The sequence below is a fragment of the Hoplias malabaricus genome, chromosome 1 (genome assembly GCF_029633855.1).
Source record: "Hoplias malabaricus isolate fHopMal1 chromosome 1, fHopMal1.hap1, whole genome shotgun sequence".
NCBI classification, from domain to species: Eukaryota; Metazoa; Chordata; class Actinopteri; order Characiformes; family Erythrinidae; genus Hoplias; species Hoplias malabaricus.
In genome coordinates this window covers 11,606,750-11,627,037 of record NC_089800.1, presented here as the reverse complement: position 1 = coordinate 11,627,037, position 20,288 = coordinate 11,606,750, and the positions used below count along the sequence as shown (strand labels likewise).

General features: G+C 38.4%; 2 protein-coding genes across 5 annotated transcripts; one reads left to right on the top strand and one right to left on the bottom strand.

Annotated features, from left to right (window-relative positions):
- Positions 1–230: 230 nt before the first annotated feature.
- LOC136669044 (inositol monophosphatase 1-like) lies at positions 231–10,245 on the bottom strand. Of its 4 annotated transcripts, none has more exons than XM_066646779.1 (9): positions 10,207–10,224; positions 9,640–9,726; positions 8,875–9,008; positions 8,377–8,481; positions 7,630–7,675; positions 7,068–7,176; positions 5,552–5,660; positions 4,765–4,916; positions 231–1,571 (listed from the first exon to the last, which is right to left on the bottom strand). In XM_066646779.1, exons 2-9 carry the CDS (start codon positions 9,697–9,699, stop codon positions 1,453–1,455), a joined length of 834 nt encoding a protein of 277 aa, XP_066502876.1. In that variant the 5' UTR covers positions 9,700–9,726; positions 10,207–10,224; the 3' UTR covers positions 231–1,452. The 4 variants fall into 4 exon arrangements, with proteins under 4 accessions (XP_066502876.1, XP_066502875.1, XP_066502874.1 ...); XM_066646778.1 differs by having other exon boundaries at positions 10,191–10,209; XM_066646777.1 differs by having other exon boundaries at positions 232–1,571; positions 10,167–10,214.
- Positions 10,246–11,998: 1,753 nt separating this feature from the next.
- On the top strand, positions 11,999–20,288 carry LOC136668966 (ADP-ribosyl cyclase/cyclic ADP-ribose hydrolase 1-like). Its single transcript, XM_066646742.1, has 10 exons — positions 11,999–12,031; positions 12,873–12,927; positions 13,640–13,763; positions 14,266–14,392; positions 15,185–15,323; positions 15,476–15,558; positions 16,182–16,255; positions 16,803–16,895; positions 18,066–18,152; positions 19,761–20,288. The coding sequence occupies exons 2-10, from the start codon at positions 12,918–12,920 to the stop codon at positions 19,855–19,857; spliced, it is 834 nt and encodes a 277-aa protein (XP_066502839.1). The 5' UTR covers positions 11,999–12,031; positions 12,873–12,917; the 3' UTR covers positions 19,858–20,288.

Genomic DNA, 20,288 nt, shown 5'->3' with positions numbered 1-20,288 from the left:
GTAGCATGAGTGTGGGAGACGCTGGAGTTTTGAAAAAGAATCACATAATGATGCCTCTTGGCCAGACACAGTACATGCTCATATCACCCAAAAGCTAGATTCTGCTTTAAGACTGATGCATTACCAGAGCCTTTGAAAGCTTTGGGAGATGTCTGCAGAAAAATTACATTAAAACCAAAATCTAACACACAAGCATCTGCATAAGTACAAAAGCATTAACACACATTAGGTTGTATAACAATGTACTGTATATATAGACTGTGATAGTTTTAACCCAAAATGTGAATAGTAAATCAATAATGTTGTATGATTTTTGTAATTAATGAAAGACACACATCAAATACAATGATCAACAGGCAAAGACATAAGGAACCAAATTCTTGTCTGTGAAATAATACATTAGTAATACGTTAGTAAAGGAGAACACTTTTAAAGTTTTAATATGACAACTAATATAATATGGTCAAAATGACATTTTTGTGTTTCTTATCCCAACAAAGTTTCACCTCATCAAAAGCGCTTTACATTTGTGTATCTGCCAACAGCTAGATATGATATATATTTGCATTTTATAGATATAACAGTACATTTCCAATACAGCTTATCCTATTTAAAAGTGGTATTTTAAGACTTCAAAACACTACAGTAAAATCATTTAATTGAGATTAAGAGCACACTATAAACTGACACATTCTTTTCACATACTTTTTTATAAAGACTTTAAAATGTTCAAGTGAGTACGTTGTCATATTTCAAGTTGTATTTCAAGGTGTCCATAAATTATTCCATTTGTGACCATTAACTATGTAATATATGTACTGGCGGATCTTAAAAAAGGCTTCACATTCTCCACTTCAAAACAAAATAAAGGCCAGAAAAAGTTTATACACACAAATAAGCCCAATTTGTCTTTTCAAATCAAGAATATTAACAGGATGTTTAGAGGCCTTATGCACGCTATTAGAAAACTGCTGTGTGGTTATTATAACGTTCAGCCAGACAGTGAGATCAGGTACTGATGCTGGATTATTAGTTGTGGGTCACAAAACCCACTCCAATTAATCTCATTGTTATGGTACCACTACTCCACAGCCCAGATTAGTTTTGTGGTAAATTCTACAAAGATGTTCTCAGTAGATATGTTTGACCAGACTTAATAAAGTGGTTAACAATCATATAAAATTAACATGCCTTGCTTATTTGTCCCAATACAGATTTTAAGATCAGACCAGACATCTTTCATTTTTTATCATGCATCTACCACACACACGTTTTACTCCATCTAAGCCTTCATACAAGAACTCAACATATTTATACTCCATTACTCATTTAAGGCAGACAGATACATTATGGCTTCAGTGATGATTGACATTATCAGAGGTATATCTGCATATACGGTGTGTCGACGGTGTAACTATTCTCCCTTTAATGGTGTGCAAATCTGCATGCGATCTAGTTCTCCATGTCATCTCGTCCACAAGGGAACTGCTGTATTTTCTTGGCGATGCAGTCCGCTATTTCTCTGTTGCTGGCTGTGATCAACCTCCGAGACATAAGATCAAACGGCCCCCCTATAAACACACAACAGGGCCCCCTAAATGTTAATTACTTATTAGAAACTCCTATTAATACATATATATTTTATAAATAAATATATACATACAGCTGTATGCAGATGCTAAGCACCCCTGGTCATATTACATTTCTTGACAATATTCTAAGTGGAAAGAAGTGAAAACATCCCAGACAGGGAACAAACATACAAGAGCAATAAGCCATATTCTCCAATGTTTCTTCATGTTATGGACCAGCTGTTAAACTATCACATAGTACTCTGGATGTATGAGATACTGTATTTAGCTTATTTTAAACATTGCCATCCAAATTGGGTTGGGGATTTGTTTGTTTCTTTATTTAATGGGTGTTGTACTCCATATACAAATGTACTAATAATAAATATCCACTTTCCTAAATACCATTTGATACTTATTGGTGGAGGAAAGGAAAGATTACTCTCTTTTGTCATTTCTTTGTACATAACTTCTATTCATTTGCAAAATTAAACTTGTAGGGGGAAATATATCAAATACCAAAATGCCATAATCTGTAAATTTTTATTTTATATCAGAAAAGAGCAATTGTCTATTGAAATGTGTGGAAATGTGTTCTCTATAAGGAATGGGAACATTTTTATCTAGATATAATACGACTAGGTGGCACGGTGGCGCAGCAGGTAGTGTCACAGTCCTGCTCTGGGTGACTGTCTGTGAGGAGTGTGGTGTGTTCTCCCTGTGTCTGCGTGGGTTTCCTCCTGGAGACTGTCTGTGAGGAGTGTGGTGTGTTCTCCCTGTGTCTGCGTGGGTTTCCTCCTGGTGACTGTCTGTGAGGAGTGTGGTGTGTTCTCCCTGTGTCTATGTGGGTTTCCTCCTGGTGACTGTCTGTGAGGAGTGTGGTGTGTTCTCCCTGTGTCTGCGTGGGTTTCCTCCTGGTGACTGTCTGTGAGGAGTGTGGTGTGTTCTCCCTGTGTCTGCGTGGGTTTCCTCCTGGAGACTGTCTGTGAGGAGTGTGGTGTGTTCTCCCTGTGTCTGCGTGGGTTTCCTCCTGGAGACTGTCTGTGAGGAGTGTGATGTGTTCTCCCTGTGTCTGCGTGGGTTTCCTCCTGGAGACTGTCTGTGAGGAGTGTGGTGTGTTCTCCCTGTGTCTGTGTGGGTTTCCTCCGTGTGACTGTCTGTGAGGAGTGTGGTGTGTTCTCCCTGTGTCTGTGTGGGTTTCCTCCTGGAGACTGTCTGTGAGGAGTGTGGTGTGTTCTCCCTGTGTCTGCGTGGGTTTCCTCCTGGAGACTGTCTGTGAGGAGTGTGATGTGTTCTCCCTGTGTCTGCGTGGGTTTCCTCCTGGAGACTGTCTGTGAGGAGTGTGATGTGTTCTCCCTGTGTCTGCGTGTGTTTCCTCCTGGAGACTGTCTGTGAGGAGTGTGGTGTGTTCTCCCTGTGTCTGCGTGGGTTTCCTCCTGGAGACTGTCTGTGAGGAGTGTGATGTGTTCTCCCTGTGTCTGCGTGGGTTTCCTCCTGGAGACTGTCTGTGAGGAGTGTGGTGTGTTCTCCCTGTGTCTGCGTGGCAGACTCGAAAAGTGTCCCTAGGTGTGAGTGAATATGTGAGCGTGTGTGTGTCGCCCTGTGAAGGACTGGTGCCCCCTCCAGTGTGTGTTCCTTGTGCCTTGCGCCCAGTGATTCCGGGTAGGCTCTGGACCCACCACGACCTTGAACTGGATAAGCGGTTACAGACAATGAATGAATGTAATATGACTTGGGTGCACAAACTTTGGCATCGGACTGGATAGCACACTGTAAAATAAATCAAAGTTAATAGATGCTCTTGGACTGTCAAGGATAAATCAGTCAAGGGTGAAAAAGAGGAGTTAAAGCTCTTGATTTACAGGTATAAACAGCCACTGAACAAGGACGTGGTGCAAAATGACTCTAACACCCTGACAAAATAACTGCAATTGATCTTGCCAAGTTGCTAGGGTGTGTTATTTTGCAGCTTCTGAAGTGTAATATAGCATGAGCTTAGGAGCTCAAATCCTATTCCAAGAAAATTTGGATATTTTGTAAAATGTAAGAAAGATTTCCAATGTTTCCACTGACCAATCTGACACACTGTCTGCAAGTGCTTTGTAACAGGTGTTCTGACAAGTTGTGCTGCTATCCATACTTATTCTATCTAGCAGCTCTGCTTTTTTTTCCAGTAAGAGGTTATAATCTTTTACAAAGTGAATGCAGATTATGCTCATCACCCACATAAAGGGTAACAAAGCTAGAGGTTTTAATGGCAGCCTATATTTGATACAGTAGTGGTGCTTGATTCATAAAGATGAAAACCATTCAGGATTTGTGTGCGAAGGGGCATCGTGGTTACAAGCTACTTCAAACACATTTAACACTCAAACTTGACCTTCTAACACTCAAAAAAGGCAGAGCTGGAACATTAGTTAAAACTCCGCAATAACGGTCTCAAGATAATCAGAGTAGAATAAATTAGTTTTCTTTTGGTAAGTAATTTCAAGGCAAACTACTGTAACTTCTGTAAACAAGTGTACAGTCTGTCACATACACCATAATCCCATTTTCTCCTCTTCGTTTGCTCTTTAAACTTGCTCTTTTAACATTTTGATTATATACAGTGTTCTGTTACTGATAGAAATATCTGGACACTCAAAGCAGGGTTTATCAGTTAGGAATGTCCAAAAGGACAGTCCCTCAGCAATTTTCCACCTGGACACATTTGACTCGAACCTTAAAAGGCACACTACATCTTATTGCAGTACAGGGCTGTAAAAAGTTATTACAAAGTCCCAGGAGCAATAAACCCAAATCTTACATAGTGTTACTTCAAGTTATTCCTCTGGTCAAATGACATTATGTATTTGCCAAGGTTTATTGCAATAAAAGTCACAATAAAGAGTGCAATAATGTCCTAATAAACAGGGAACAAACACAAATATGGAATACCATCTATAAAGATTAGACAACATTTTATAATTATTTGCTGAGAGTAACATTGAGGGAACTTATAGCAAAAAAACATGGTATGTAATTAATTCAAGGCCATATTTTCATTTTTTTTTTTTACATATTTAAAAAATGTTCTCTCTGTAGAACTGTACTTGGGAAATGTGTTAAAATGGGAACCGATTCTTTTGCATATTGCATAATGTACAGTATTTTTACCACAGTGTTATCCAAGACATCCATGGTTGACGCATACCTGTGATGTCCATGATGACGCCCCCAGCTTCTGTAATTATGGCTGCTCCACCTGCCATATCCCAACAGTGTATTCCTATGTGATAGTAGGCATCAGCTGCACCACTTGCCACCAAACACATATTCACTGCTGCACTACCAGGGGCTCGGATTCTAAAAAAACAAAGTGGATTTAGGAAGATTTAACCTTTAAATTCCCGCTTTGTGCACAGTGATTCCGGGTAGGCTCTGGACCCACCGAGACCATGAACTGGACAAGCGTTTACAGACATTGAATGAATGAACCTTTAAATTATTTATTTTGTCGGTTTTCTTGTTAAAACTAAAAATGTAAACACCATCCAGAAGCTTTCAGTTATTAGGTTTGGGTTGGCCAAAGTTATTTATAGTACAGCGTAGTTATTTTTACATGCACAACTATATAAACAAAATGGCTACCTACTATCTTCAGTTTAAGCCACTGAAAAATTAAGACATGAAATGCAGTATAAGATATTGATACACTTAGAAATGTATATATTTTAGGAAAATAACCAAACTACACAATCACATCATCATACCCTGTTAAATCAATCATTTTCATTCACAATGCCCAGTTACTGTGATAAAGATGGGAGAATTCCACACAATTCCTCACAGACAGAGACCAGAGTTGATGATTGTACTTCTCTCTAGGGCCCACCAAGTAAAATCATGACAGGGTTATATCCAATTGGACGTGATATCCCGCTAGTGCACTGGGAACTGGCTAAAACTAAAATGATTCTACGATATGGCCCTATACTCACCCATGAACTGGGACAGAAAGAAGGCTCTCAATGTTGCTCATTGTGATTCTGAAGTGTTCTGGATCGTTCTTGAAGCCCATCTCAGTCAGAATGAGAGACTTGGTGATGTCTATAAGAGAGATAAGCAAGGTTAACACCATTTAAAAACACAGAGTTTCACTGATGGGAAGCTCTGAATAGTTTTTGTAATCTTTGCATTCTCTAGTCCATAGGTCTTTAAATCTAGATCAAGATTTCAGACAAGGATTTTAAAATGGTTGGCTAGTAAGGTACATTAGCAGCTACAGCTAGAGTGTCATACCGGCCGGTCATTTGAAAATCCAAGCCTGGAATCTGGATCCGGATTTAAAGATATAGCTGCAGTCATTCTTATAGTGATAGGTGAGTAAGATATTTGTCACTTCATAAGTACGGGGTGGGCCATTTATATGGATACACCTTAATAAATTGGGAATGTTTGATGATATTAACTTCCTCTTTGTGACACATTAGTATATGGAAGGGGGGGAACTTTTCAAGATTGGTGGTGATCATGGCAGCCATTTTGAAGTTGGCTATTTTGGATCCAACTTTTGTTTTTTCAATGGGAACAAAAAACAAAAAACAAAAGTTGGATCCAAAATGGCCGACTTCAAAATGGCCACCATGGCCACCACCCATCTTGAAAAGTTTTCCCCCCATCCCATATACTAATGTGCCACAAACAGGCAGTTAATATCACCAACCATTCCCATTTTATTAAGGTGTATCCATATAAATGGCCCACCCTGTACGTCATCAGCCATTAAATGCCTGATATGGCATAGCTTCCCTCCATGCAGCAAACATGGGAGTTGTGCCTTATCAGCTCAGGAATGGTTCAGTTAAGGTGTCTCAGTAGGCAGCATATTTAATGCATCTAAGAACTGGGACAGCCTACATGTCGGAAGCGCACACACTATGATGTAAAATGCTGTCTATGTAGACAACTCATTAGGTTTGGGACAGATCCATACACTCCACAAGACCTCTGAAAGTGTCTTGTTAACACTTGATATCTGGCACTGAGATGTTAGCAGCAGATACTTTAAGTCCTGAAAGTTTTCATAAGGGGGTTTACATGGATCTGACTTGTGTTTCTGGAATATCCCACAGGCGTTTGATCAGATTGAGATCTAGGGTCCAAGTCTAAACCTTGAACTGCCTGTCATACCTCACGCATTGAATGGTGTCCAAGGAAAAAGAAAATCAATGATATTCACCTCACCAGTCAGTGGTTTCAACACTGAAGCTGATTGGTGTATATAACCCAGTGAAACTGGAGAATATAGCTGGCCATTTAATTAGCCCTAGCAGCTCATGAGTAATTTAAACCATACACACTGAAATGTTCTCCAGTAATTCGATCAAAAATGAATATCAAGGGATACTTTCAATTGAGGTTTCTGATAAGACTGTGACAATATATAAATTGGAGAAGAAAAAAGATAAAAATAATTGCTTCAAGGAACCCATCTCTCAGGGTGCAGGGACTGACCTCGTTGCCCTGAGACTTTGATGGGAACTCCATTACAGAAAGCTCCTTTCCCCTTTCGAGCAGAGTACATTTTGTCCTCCAAGCAGCTGTACACAATCCCAAACTCTATCTGTGACACAAAAAAGACAAATTATATTGAGAGATGTAGTCTGAGATTAACTAATGTCTCCAAATCTGACACATGGTGCAGTCAAGAAATATTAATTTTGCTCTGTGTACAAAGTAACAATTTTTTAAACTTTATTTTAAACTATAAAAAAAACAGCTGAGTTTATTACAGATCCATCTGTGAACCAGTTAAAAAACTTGTTTGAAAAGTAATATTTTATTTATTATTGTCATATTTATTTCACGTCTCAGAATTGTGGATGCAGTCAAAAGTTTGGGGACATGTTGTAATCTGAAATTCAGGATTTTAATAGGTAGTCTGTGCCCTTTTGCTGCAATATTATCCACTACTTTTCTAATAAAGCGCATGTCTATCAGGAGTTGGAGGTATTCCATCAAAGAACATTTGTAAGGGCAGGTGCTGGTGTTGGGTGTGGGTCACAATCTGCCGTACCTGTTTATTCACTGTAAACCCAATGGAGACAGACACAAAAGGAAACCTGGAGAGAAACAAACATCACTGTCATTCCCAAAGAGAAGAAGTTTTTTTTTTACTTTTTATTTTATTGGTATAAAATTAATCAGTGCTACACAGAATATGAGAAAATAACTAAATATCACATTATTTAGAGCCACCTTCTAATAATGGCATGTCATCAATCTGATTCTATAATAAATCTAGCCTCAAATAACATGTCTTCACATCTTACGGTGTGGTGAGTGTATTTTGGCTCCTTGTGGGAGAGGGTTTGAGCCTGAAAACCTGTTTTAGATACTATTCTTATAGTGGAGTGCTTCAATTATGAAAACAAGTTTAAGTGAGTGATATCACTCTTAAATCCCAAGCTTTGAGGCATGTGTCAACAAAAAAAAGACAATGCTTGATTCATCCTACAATGATCACGTGACCACTGATGTCTGAGCACACATATCTGTGCGTGTATATGTTCAATGCCTCATACAGTAAAAATGACCTCTAGATGGCCACTAGATGATGCTAGTGTACACCGTGTCAAGAAGCTTCAAGTAAATAACCTTTTTCTTTAGTACAGTTCAGAGAAAAGTCTCAGTGCTTCAGAAAGCTTTGGCTTGCCAACACTAATTTAAGGCTTTATTAGATTTAAAAATATATATATTTGATTGGTATTTGCTAAAACGTATCACTTTACAGCATTTATAACATTTTCCAAAAGTTGCACACCTGTGAACAAAGTTTGTAGTTCCATCAATTGGGTCGATGATCCACGTGGGATTATCTGTGAGAATACTGGGAGATCCAGCAGCCACTGACTCCTCACCTATAAAACTTACAGAACGAGGAAGCAGGAGGGAGAGGGTTAACACACACACACACACACACACACACACACACACAAAAAGAGACAGAGCGTGAACATGTGAAAAGTAGTGAAGCGTATTAAATTAAAACATCCGATTCTGACACAATGTCAACACTGTTCAGTCACTACACTTAAGCTCTCTAGTGGTGTAGCAGTCTTGTTTGACTATAACTCTGTCCGGGGGACTACAAAGCACTACAGAGACAAAAGAGCCTGTTAAAATTAAATGAAAAAGAAATGCATAGATTAGCCTTATGTATTTTGTGCTCCCTCACCCCGCACCCCATTGCAATGCTTTCACACCCCAGAGTAAACTGAAAAGTGACTTTTGTATAGAGTTACAGCCCTTTTCAACACACCTGTGAGTGGGATACTTCTTTTTGATGGAAGATATAATGAGTTCCTCCACCTTCTGGTCTGTCTCTGTGACCAGATCCACAGGAGAGCTTTTCTCCATTACAGTTATATCTCTTTGAAGAGCTTCATGAATCATCTGAAACAGACACAGAGGAAGAGGAAGAGTTGCACATTCATTTATTAAACACAACTAACTGAGCTGTGCTAAAACCATGTCAATTTTGACATTTTAGGATAGTAGGATATACTCCAGGGCAGTATGTCCATCCTTTCAGGGTTTCCAGCTCGGGAGTTCCCCCTGCAACTTTTTGTTGATGTCAAACAAACAAACAAATTAATTAATAAATCATTTTGGAGCATTTCTATTGGTCCATTCCTCATGAAATTTCACACAATGTGAGAGATATGCTCATATTATACTAAAAATTTAAAAAATTGAGATACTTTGGACAGCAACATTTTTTTATCCTGTAAACATTGTCCATGTGATATTTTAAATAGAAAATAGAAAATGTATCAAGAGTGAAATAACCCCTCAATGTCATCGCTGGAAAACCTAGGTACAATAAAAATAAACAACACATTCTGTCAAACCAGAAGAGCACACACTTAAAGAAGGAAACGGTGCAGAATTACACTTCAGCCATTTTTAAGGCAAAATAGAACAGAGAGGTGTTCTCTGGTGTTTACTTGTGACTGCAGGAGGACATGAACATGAGAATCACTGCAGCACTGATTGAGAAGATACATCATTTTAGATCACCAACCTTTCCTGCATCCCTTGTCACGACAAGACAGTAATCCATACATTCCTGCCAAGGATCCATGTCAGCTGTACACACAGGTCAACCTCACTGTAACAAAAGAGTAACACAAAGATGGATTGAACATAAAAAACAGGATGTATCTAAGTAACGTTACTTTTCCTAATCCAGGGCCAAAATGACTGTCATTTTTTTAGCGTTTACTAACTACAATAAAATATAGTGTGCAAGGTTAACGTTAGTGAATGCAAGGAGAGCAAGCCTTTAAACACGTGACGGTACTTGATGTTGTCGTTTTACACCGTGCTGGTTTATGTAGACTACATAAATATTTACGTAAAACCATTGTTTACAAGCTTGTGAATTGAAACCGAAAGTTGGCGTTAGCCTCCTGCTAATGCTGCAACCAACGCTAACGTTTCAAAGAAAACAACAAACCCCCCCTCACCTCAGCCAGAAAACACAGTAAGCTTGGCTCACGTTAGCTCAGTAACACTATTTTTAAATTAAAATGGAGACTCGAGTCATACAAGCGTCTGTCTGCAGGCTGTGACCTGAGACTACTGCTACCTTCCACACTCAAGCTTCCGTGTGAGGATACGGTCTCTGTCGTTCACTCCCACTGTGGATTTTAAAGCAACATCACACACAATTTTTAAACATTCACCATTGCTATACCTTTTGTAAACATGGCTACTGAAGACACACACTTTGGCCAGATAATTAATATTCTGTCAAAACCCACCATCTATCTGTCCAAAGTGTAGTTTGCGGTATACTACATAATATAAAACTATATACACCAATTTCATTCATTCATTATCTGTAACCGCTGATCCAAGTCAGGGTCACGGTGGGTCCAGAGCCTACCTGGAATCATTGGGTGCAAGGCGGGAATACACCCTGGAGGGGGCGCCAGTCCTTCACAGGGCAACACACACACACATTCACTCACACACTCTATATACCAATTTAAGATCTGAATTCCACTTTAATACGAACCAAGAATATGAGATAATATGAATGGATTATTTAAAGATACTTTGGGCATTTGTGAAGCAAATCCTGCAGCTTTTAAGTTGTTCATTTTTTTTTAAGGTGATTAGATGTGGTCCTCCTCAATTCATCAATAAAACATACATTTTGTTCTTAAAAGCAATATTATTAAAATGTATTTCCATGAAAAATTATTTCCTAATGCCTTAAATGTAGCTTAAGATGTAAATCTAACTCAAAATGGCCCCTTACTCATTATTTCCTACATCTCCATAGTGCACTATTATTCATTAATTCATTCATTGTCTGTAACCGCTTATCCAATTCAGGGTCGCCGTGAGCCCAGAGCCTGCCAGGAATCACCTGGGGTGCCAGTCGTTCGTAGGACAACACACACTCACGCATTCACTCACACACTCAAGAGAATAATATGGGGAGAATACACCATAATCCTAACAGACACCTGTAGCTCCACTATTTTAGTAAACTGAATTCAGGAGGGTGGTAGAACCATTTCAGCCCCTATATGTTTTTTTTTTTGTTTGTTTGTTTGTTTGTTTTTTGTTTATTAGCAAAAAACATGTTTTGCCAGAAACGCAATGTGTTATGTGGTATCTTTTATCTACCAAAAAGCATTTGTCATACACTTATTGCAGTGCATTGTGGGATTGTCTGAGTGCACTGCATGTTGTGCACTGCATTTTCAAACACCATGCTAAAATGAGGGAACCTCAAAATCATGCACTATATAGTGAATAGGACCCAATTTCCAACACAGCCTACACCTTTGCATTGTTCAGCACATGCAGATGTATGAATATAAAATTAGTACCCGTTTCCATGTCGACCTATTCCCTCTGCCACTGGCCTGCTGCTCCTACCTTCCTCCAAAAGTAGTGCAGTCTCTGCAGTGCTGTGCCCAGCCTAGAAATCACAGAGGCTCTATTCTCCCTATTACAGGTCAGTGAAGCATCATGATGATTCCCAAGCTGTAATTTTATAGTAAAAATATTATGTAGTGTTCCTTTAAATGGTAGATTTAAGCCAGAATGACCCAGCAAGGGAACTGGAGAGTGTACTGTAAGTAGATATCAGAATGATCAGACCTTCTTTGGCACTGTCCATATCTACATTCTTTCAAATTGGGCAAAATAGCTGCATTCTTGACTGATCACATATATCCCTCCCTTTTTCCTGCATGCCAGCCATTGTAATTGAAGTCATGGGAGCCAGTGTGTGTGCATGTGTATGTGTGTGTGGGACTCATTTTAAAGACTGCAACTCCCCGTTCTGTAACACTAGTAAAAAAAAACTTGGAGAGATGCCCTTTTTCTCAGAATTGTTCCACAGAATTCTTCAGTGATGTCTACTGAAGATACTTTGCAAGTTTACCCTGAAGGTATGCACTATGCTTTTCTTTCAGTTGTTTTCTCTATTTATCATTGCAACTTATGACATGATGATACATGTCTAAATGGTCTAAGCATAACCTTTATTGCCTGTTAGTTCGGGTTTCTCACGTGGGCAATTGACCAAGTCTGTAAAGACGCTTTGGTTGGCATCAGTTGTAAAAAACTCTATAAAAAGGAATTGATTGATTTATTGTTAGTCGTTGTAAATAAGAGTGCAGTTTTATAAAGTTCTGTGTTGTGTAGTTTTAGTGTGAGCTCTGTTTTCATTTCCCGTGTATGTACAAACCTGTGCAGCTTTGTCAAATCGTTCAAACAGAACATTTTTCAGTGGAAGATTACAAAGAATTTAGGTCTTTCATCATCTTCTGTATTAAGAGTGTGAAATGATTCTGGAAATCTGGAGGAATGCATGTACATATAGGGTAAGGCTGGACATTAATGTTGAATTTGCATGACTTATGAGCCCTCAGATGGCACTGCATAATTATCTGTCATGCTGCTGTGATAAATATAAGCACATGGGTTTGGGAATACTTCAAAAAACTGTCTGCCACTGCAATAAGAAATGCAACCATTTTTGAAACATGGTTCACTTTAATGTTTTACATTCGTTCTTAAGTATAGTACTTGTTTGATATACATACTTAAATTTTATTGTAAAATGTATAGTGTAAAGTGAAAAGAGCCTGCTGAAACTGGCCAAACTGTCCTCACAATAGAATACGATGTGCTTTCATCCCTACTGTGATGAATACCGCTTGGTCTGTTTATAAGTTTACTGTTCATCACCAAAGCCGCTTAGCTGTTTCTTTCTTGTTGTTTTTACAGTTGTGATACAGCTATTTTGTCGGTAGAGGGCAATAAAAAGCAAGAATGATTTCCGGTAGGTGCACCGTCTACCGCAAAGTAGGAATTACTGCAACTAATGTATTTTTAAGGTAACGTAAGTCGTTTAGAATTTATTTATTGACACTTCTGTAAAAAGAAATTGTAAAAAGAAAAATCCAGAAACAAATCCTATCTAAATCTCAGGATATACCCTTATAAATATTTAGTACTTACTAAAGCACATACACTTTGCAAATGCATTTCACTTTCAAAACATTGTGAAAATGTGTGTTTGTGGGCACCCAACATATAAATTCAGGGGACCCTCTGGAACAGCTGCACATGAGCCTATATCACCATTCTGAATGATAAGTATAAGCAAGGACTATATATAGCTTTTTAGCACTGAGCTGTGCAGGAGTGGAGCTGTGTTCTCTGTAGTGATGGCACAACAGCCAGTATCTTTGGGATGAGCTGGAGTGGTGTCTGATCCGGATCTAATCATCCAACATCACCAACTGAGCTCAGTTGTGGCTGAAAGCCATCAGATATACACAGAAATGTTACAGCATCTAGTGTAAAGTCTACTGAGATGAATATAAATGGGGTGGATTCGTGTGAACCCTTGATTTCACAACATTTTTTAGATAAGCAATGAGTGTGTACATGGCATGCCCTCATTTGATATGTTGTAGGCTATGGACCTAGTTTTTTTCCCCTTTATTTCCATTTTTTTAATCATGTGTGTCTCTCTTCCACATTTATAGGAGTGGTCTTCCTTCTGTTCTTTATTGATCATGTAAACACTGGGCCTGGGACCACCCCAAACTTAAAACAAATTGTGACAGGACGATGTTATGAATACATTACTCTGATACAACCTGGTTTCAGGTGAGATACAGACTACATCCACAGACCTAGGGTGGGGTAGAGTAGCTTAATCCTCTGCTCTAGTAAACACACTGTAACTTTGGCAAAATATTTATTGATATAAATATTAAAATACTCATGTATTCATTCATTGCCTGTAAGTGCTTATCCAGTTCAGGGTCATGGTGGGTCCAGAGCCTACCCGGAATCACTGGGTACAAGGTGGGAACACATCCCAAAAGGGGCACCAGTCCTTCGCAGGATGACACACACTCACACATTCACTCACATTCAGGAGGGGACTGTAACTCTGTCTGAAATCTTAAAACTTTTAAACAACATGTTTGTTTTTCATGAACAGGCCACAGGCAGGTTGTGCTTGCGATGTAAACTTTGGTTTAGCGATGGCTAACTATGTTGCTATGGTACAGATGCACTGTATTACTGTCAAAAACTGTTGTAGTTGTTGGGCTGTTTTGTACATCTGTGTGTGTGTGTGTGTGCCTGTGTGTGTAAAATGCAGCTACGACTGTGAGGAAATATGGCGTGAGTTTGAGGAGGCAGTGGTCCGTAGGAGACCATGCAGTGTGAGAGTGAAGGATTATCAGAGAATGTTCTGGGCAACTCTTCAGACTCTGCCCTGTGACAGAGTAAGTACTAAAGAGAATGCACAAAATATAAGAAAAGCACATAATTCATTTCATGAAATGGACATCTGGGTTTCCAAGGGCCAGGTTAAAGCCTTAAAGGAACACAAAGTAATATTTGGTATTTTTGCTCCTGGGCCCAGTTGCAGAGTGTAAATCACATTTACAGCACTGGCCTGAAATCAAGGAAGAGGGGGTAGTTACCTACCCTCCCCCAAAAGTTACATAGTGCAGTTTCTACAGTGCTAAGCCCAGAGTATCATCGACAGAGGCTCTATTCTCCCTATCAAAGGTCAAAGAAAAATCACAATCTGAAGCTGAAGTTTAAAGGTAAAAACACTAACTAGTGTTGCTTTAAATGAGCAAAATATTGTTTTTACTACCACGCAGTAGCAAAATCTAGGAAAGTGATTTGTTACTGATCAACATGAAAAAAATATCTAAATGTGTTGTAGTCTCTGAATGACCCATTTTCTGTTTCATAAAGAGCCATACTACCCTCCTTCAAGTTTAGTTTCTGCAGTGCTGAGTCCAAAGTATCAATATCAGAGGCTCTATTCTCCTTATAACAGGCCATAGAAGCATCACAATAATTCTGAAGCTGTAATTTTAAGGTAAAAATACTACATAGTGTTGCTTTGACTACAATATCTGACACTAATCTAAGGCTGCACCTAATGCTTACTTCGAAAATCTGTTGATTTATCAGTTGCATTTTCAATGAATTGTTATAACTGAGCACATTTTTGCACCTACACTGTGTTACATATGGCTAGTATTCATTATCAATAACAGCTGCTGTTCTGGAGTAAAACACGGGAGCTGATGCACAGCTATGCAGCAGTCACAGGAAGCTTCTGGACCTTAGAGGACACACTGGTGGGATTCATGTTCAATGACCTCATCTGGTGTGGACAGCAGGAGAGAGAAAGAGGTACTGACATCAGAATACTAAAAACAATACAAAAAAAAGGGGGGGGGGGCTCATGCACATTCAGCAAACACACAACAAACCATTATTCAAAATACAGACGATACCTTAATGTCATTAAATGAAATGCTTACATTTAAACTTATTTTTCTAAGGCTTTGATTTTCAGTCTTGTCCAGAATGGTCAGCATGTGTGACCCATCCTGTGTATTCACTGTGGAAACGCGCTTCACAAAATGTGAGTCTGAAATCACACAACCAGAGCGGTCTGAAACCACCCTATACACTCCATGATCACTGGAACACCTACCTTGTATCTACATTCATTTTCCACTTTATCAGCTCCACTGACCCCACAGGAGCACTTTGTAGTTCTGCACTCACAGACTGTAGTCCACCTGTTTCTCTGCATACTTTCTCATCCCCATTTCACCCTGCTCTTCAATGCTCAGGACCCTTGCAAGACCACCACAGAGCAGATATGATTTGGTGTGTGTTGTGCTGGTATGAGTGGATCAGACACAGCAGTGCTGATAGTGATATTAAAGTTCTCAGTGTCACTTCTGAACTGAGAACAATATGATGCATGTCCAAAAATTTGTAGACACCACCTTAATTATAAGTACAAAATTGAGCTACTTTAAAATGCGCCAAGTGTGGAATCATAAACTCAGGTCCAAAGAAGGAGATTGAAACAAGAAAGTGATTGCACAGCCTTGGTCTTTTCTTTTCAGTTTAGCTGTGTAACCATGTTGTAACCAGATGTTGTAACAAAACTCAACTCATGACAGCTCAAGACTCTGTTTGCTGACACGTGTTTTAGTCTATTCAAACTGGTATGTGTTGTATTGCTCTTTACAGTTTGCTGCAGCAGCCTGTGGAAACATTACAGTGCTCTTAAATGGATCCATTGAGAATGCTTTCAACAGGAAAAGGTCAATGGATTGCATTTTTAATACGATTGTTACCTGACATTAAAAGTTCTTACTCTGAAATATTTAATCAGGTGTATTTACATTGTACGTTATTCTATTGTGGACAGACAGCTTGTAAAAACAAACTATTATGCTGTTTTATCTAATCCTGGTCTTGTATGACTACAGTTAATTCTCAGATGCACTCTGTGGACAGCGGAGTAGACATGTTCCTTGGACGTTGGACAAACCAAAATGTAGTTTAGTTGTGACCAGGTGTTAAAACTAAGCCTCTGAAATTAACACGTGTAGTCATTATATCACAATATAAATACAAATTTAAAACAATTATTTGGAATTTTTGATCTGTAGCTGTCCTTGAAAATGTATGACTGAATAAAATCAACAGACTAAGGTACATGCTACAGTCTGCAAAATATGGCCACTAGTTAATATGAAATATTGCATTTTTGGGTAAAGCATGGACAGGTCAGTTATTACACTGTACTTCAAATATGTTTATGATAATTCTACACTGGCTTTATTAGCATGTGTTTATTTCCTCCAGCATGTTTGGAAGTGTTGAACTGGACAATCTGAACCCCAGGATGGTGTCTTATGTCCATATTAAAGTCATTCCAAATCTGGAAGGCCCGGTTGTGTAAGCAAATATTTTTTCCCATGTCTGCACAGTTCTCTTCAGTACTTATTCAATTCCTTGGTTGTGATTAATGTGAAGTATATATTCTGTAAAACAAGCCTCCTTTGAATTAAAGGTTTGACTCATACTCAATCTTTAGTATATGGTATAAATACCATTTTCATATTGATATTTCATATTCATTCATTCATTGTCTGTAACCGATTATCCTGGAATATAGATGTGGAATATAGATATTTCATATATGTTTATGTTTTTTGAGGTTTTGAAGTACCCATGACTCAGAAATGTCCCTAAATGTTTGGGGATACTTCTACAAACACATTTATATACAAGTTGTTAACTATCAAAACTATCACCTAGTCACCCACCCCATTCCTGATTTCTCTGCCCTTTGTGTGTGTAAAAATGTGAACAAAGAAAAACTCCTTCTCAATTATTATTTTAAGAAAATAAACTAGAAAATGGTTGATGTAAGCTTCAAACTCCTTCAGATTTTGTGGTTTCATTTAAAGAAGGCTATTTTCTGAGGCTAACTGGAAGTAGCTAGCTTCATATTCATTTTTTTCCACTGTAAGGTGATAACTTTGAGGCCTTAGCAAGCTTCTTATGTAAATTTCCCGTTCCACATTCAGCGGTCAAACAAGCACTGTCTGTACCATTTTAGGTGAAATGGAATCTTGGAATGGATTGAGTAGCCAAACGTACTTTGTGTTAGCTACACTGTACTGCAGCCTAACGTCCTGGGGCCTTAGACTCCTGATGTAGCATTTAAAATGGCACAGGAAAAAAATATTAATTTTAGTTAATATTTAACTGCCCAGTCCAAACCTATTTTACCAATTTTAAGATACTGGCTCTGGACGTGAGGCAGTGTGGACTAAGCATTGGCCCAGTCAAAACGAGACCACGAGTTTGATTCACCTCTCAAAGATTGGAAGTCCTAGAGAGCATCAGAAGAGACACAAGGTCACGCCTACTTCCCGAAAGCTTGTGGCACTGTGTGCTATTGCAGGAGACTAGTTGAGGAGTGGAGTTGACAATAATAATTGGGGTGAATAATACACAGAAAAAATGATTGAGAATTTCACTCCTAAGAAACCTCCATTTTCTAGATCTGGAAGCATGTGTGTGATGTTTGAGTATGAATCTGGAGTTTTCTTTTTCTAGGGAATCCTGTTCCAAGGGTTCGATTCTGGAACTCATAAATGTTCTACACAGCAGAGGTTTCCGATTGTCCTGCACAGACAGAGATATGTATGTGTGGTATCTTTTAAACCCACTTAGCTTTTTTAAATTTAATTAGCATTTACCACATATTGCCTTTTAGAATCCGATAAACAAGCTTCTTTTAATCTATTATTTAAAAGAGTGAGTTGTTCATATTTCTGATTCTCTGGTCTTTAGTCAGATACAAAATCAATAATTCAAGTCAGTTTGAAACCTTTATATCGTCCGTGATAACAAGGACCCGGAACACCAAAGGTTTACCACAAATAAAAGGTTTATTTGCGAGGAGCTCTCTGGGAACGATGTCCACTCACTAGGAGTTCAAGAGACAAAGTTCTAAGAGTATCTCACATACACTAGATTATACCGACAAACCCCACCCTGTTCTGAGTTGTACAGAGGCATTGCATTCCAACCATAGAACCTGTTTGAACCCTTTAGTCCCTCTATTTCTTATCAAAGATCTGCTTCCTGCACTTCTGATTCCTGTTTACAAGTTGTGATGTGGGGCTTCTAAGACCTGTACAGACTTTCTGTGCCTCTGTCTTCAGCAAATTGTCACCTTTTCAGTGTTCATTTCCTGTTGCCATAGGTTACTTGGTTCTATGTTTCCGTTCCCTGTTTAGATGCAGTTGCCTCTGCACATTCTCCACCCCACATCTTTTCCCCCTGATAATGCTAGTAAACACAGACTCTTATTCTACTATCATTTGCAAGCTGCAGTGCTACTAATTGTTAATGCAAGTTTTGAATACATCCTTAATTACTGCTGACATGATGCTGATTATTAATGCGAACCTTTCTCACAACACACTACACAACAATTCAATTTAGAGATTCAGGTCTGCACATCAAGCATTTTTGATAATTTTTTTTGACAAATTCATTAGGCGTCTCAGCATTTTCTGCTTCTTTGTTTACAGTAATCTCAACAATATTGTGAGAAAAATATTGGTCCTGAACCAGTTAATGCTTCAATGAGTGGATCACACACATGGGGGTGGCCATGTTTAAATCAGGTTTAATACAGAATCTCTCATACTTCCAAGCCACCAGGTCTCAGCAAGTCAATTTTGTACTGTTTAGAAGAATTAAAGAACAAAATCAGTGACTGCATTTTTAAATATTAGACATTACAGGTGCTCTCTATGATTCTGGAGAATGACTGTTGCTGTTTGACCTCCGCAGGGTGGCAACCACTCCCCTCCTTTCAGTGCTCCTCCTGAAAATCAGTTTTGTTTGTGTTTTTTGGTCCAAGCCACTTTATTATTTCTTGTTTGCAGTGTCAGTGCTGAGTACTAGTGCTAAGTCTCTTCCAGCGCGCAAACCGGCCACAGAGTGAACATTCAGTGAATTTTACAAAATATTTATTAGACTGAAAACTTCAGAGCATTTACTTTCTTTTATATTCAGTCACAATTAGTTCTATTTGTAATATATAGTGCAATTATTTAGCATTAAATATTACCCTTTTTATGTTATGTGGTCTTGCATCAGGAAAAATCCATGAATGAGTCATAATATTAAATTTACTATATCAGCAGCCTTCATTGAGAAAATAATAATAAAAAAACATTTCCCATTTTTTATCTTTTGCTTGTGATTCATGCTGTGTAATTTGTGTTTATAACACAGAGCACTGATGATTCTCCAGTGTATGAAGAACCCAAGACAGTCAAGCTGCCAAACATGTTCCAACAGCCTAATATACAAGAACAGTCATCATCACTAAGCTGCAATTTTTCTGAGTCCAATTTCTGAAAACATCCAACAACTTCTTTTGTGTCTATTTCCTTTTAGTCACTGATGATTACTTGACATCTACATGTCTTTTCAGACCTATTTAATTTGGGTTTTTTCACAGTGAAAGGAAAGACAGAAACACCTGTGGATTTTTTAAATGTATGAAGAAGATTGGAGCTTTATTGTCTCTTATATTTAAAAAAAATATGTTTCCTATGAATTTTTTTCAGAAATATTAACAGAATGACTGTCCTGACTTAAACAAATAAGGTGTAGACTCTGGCTTTTATGCAGTAGTGTGTGTATGTGTAAGTTAGTCACCTGTAAGGAACACCTTCCACTTTGTAGTTCTACAATTACAAACTGTATTCCACTTGTTTCTCTGCATACATTAATATCCCCATTCAACCTGCTCGTCAA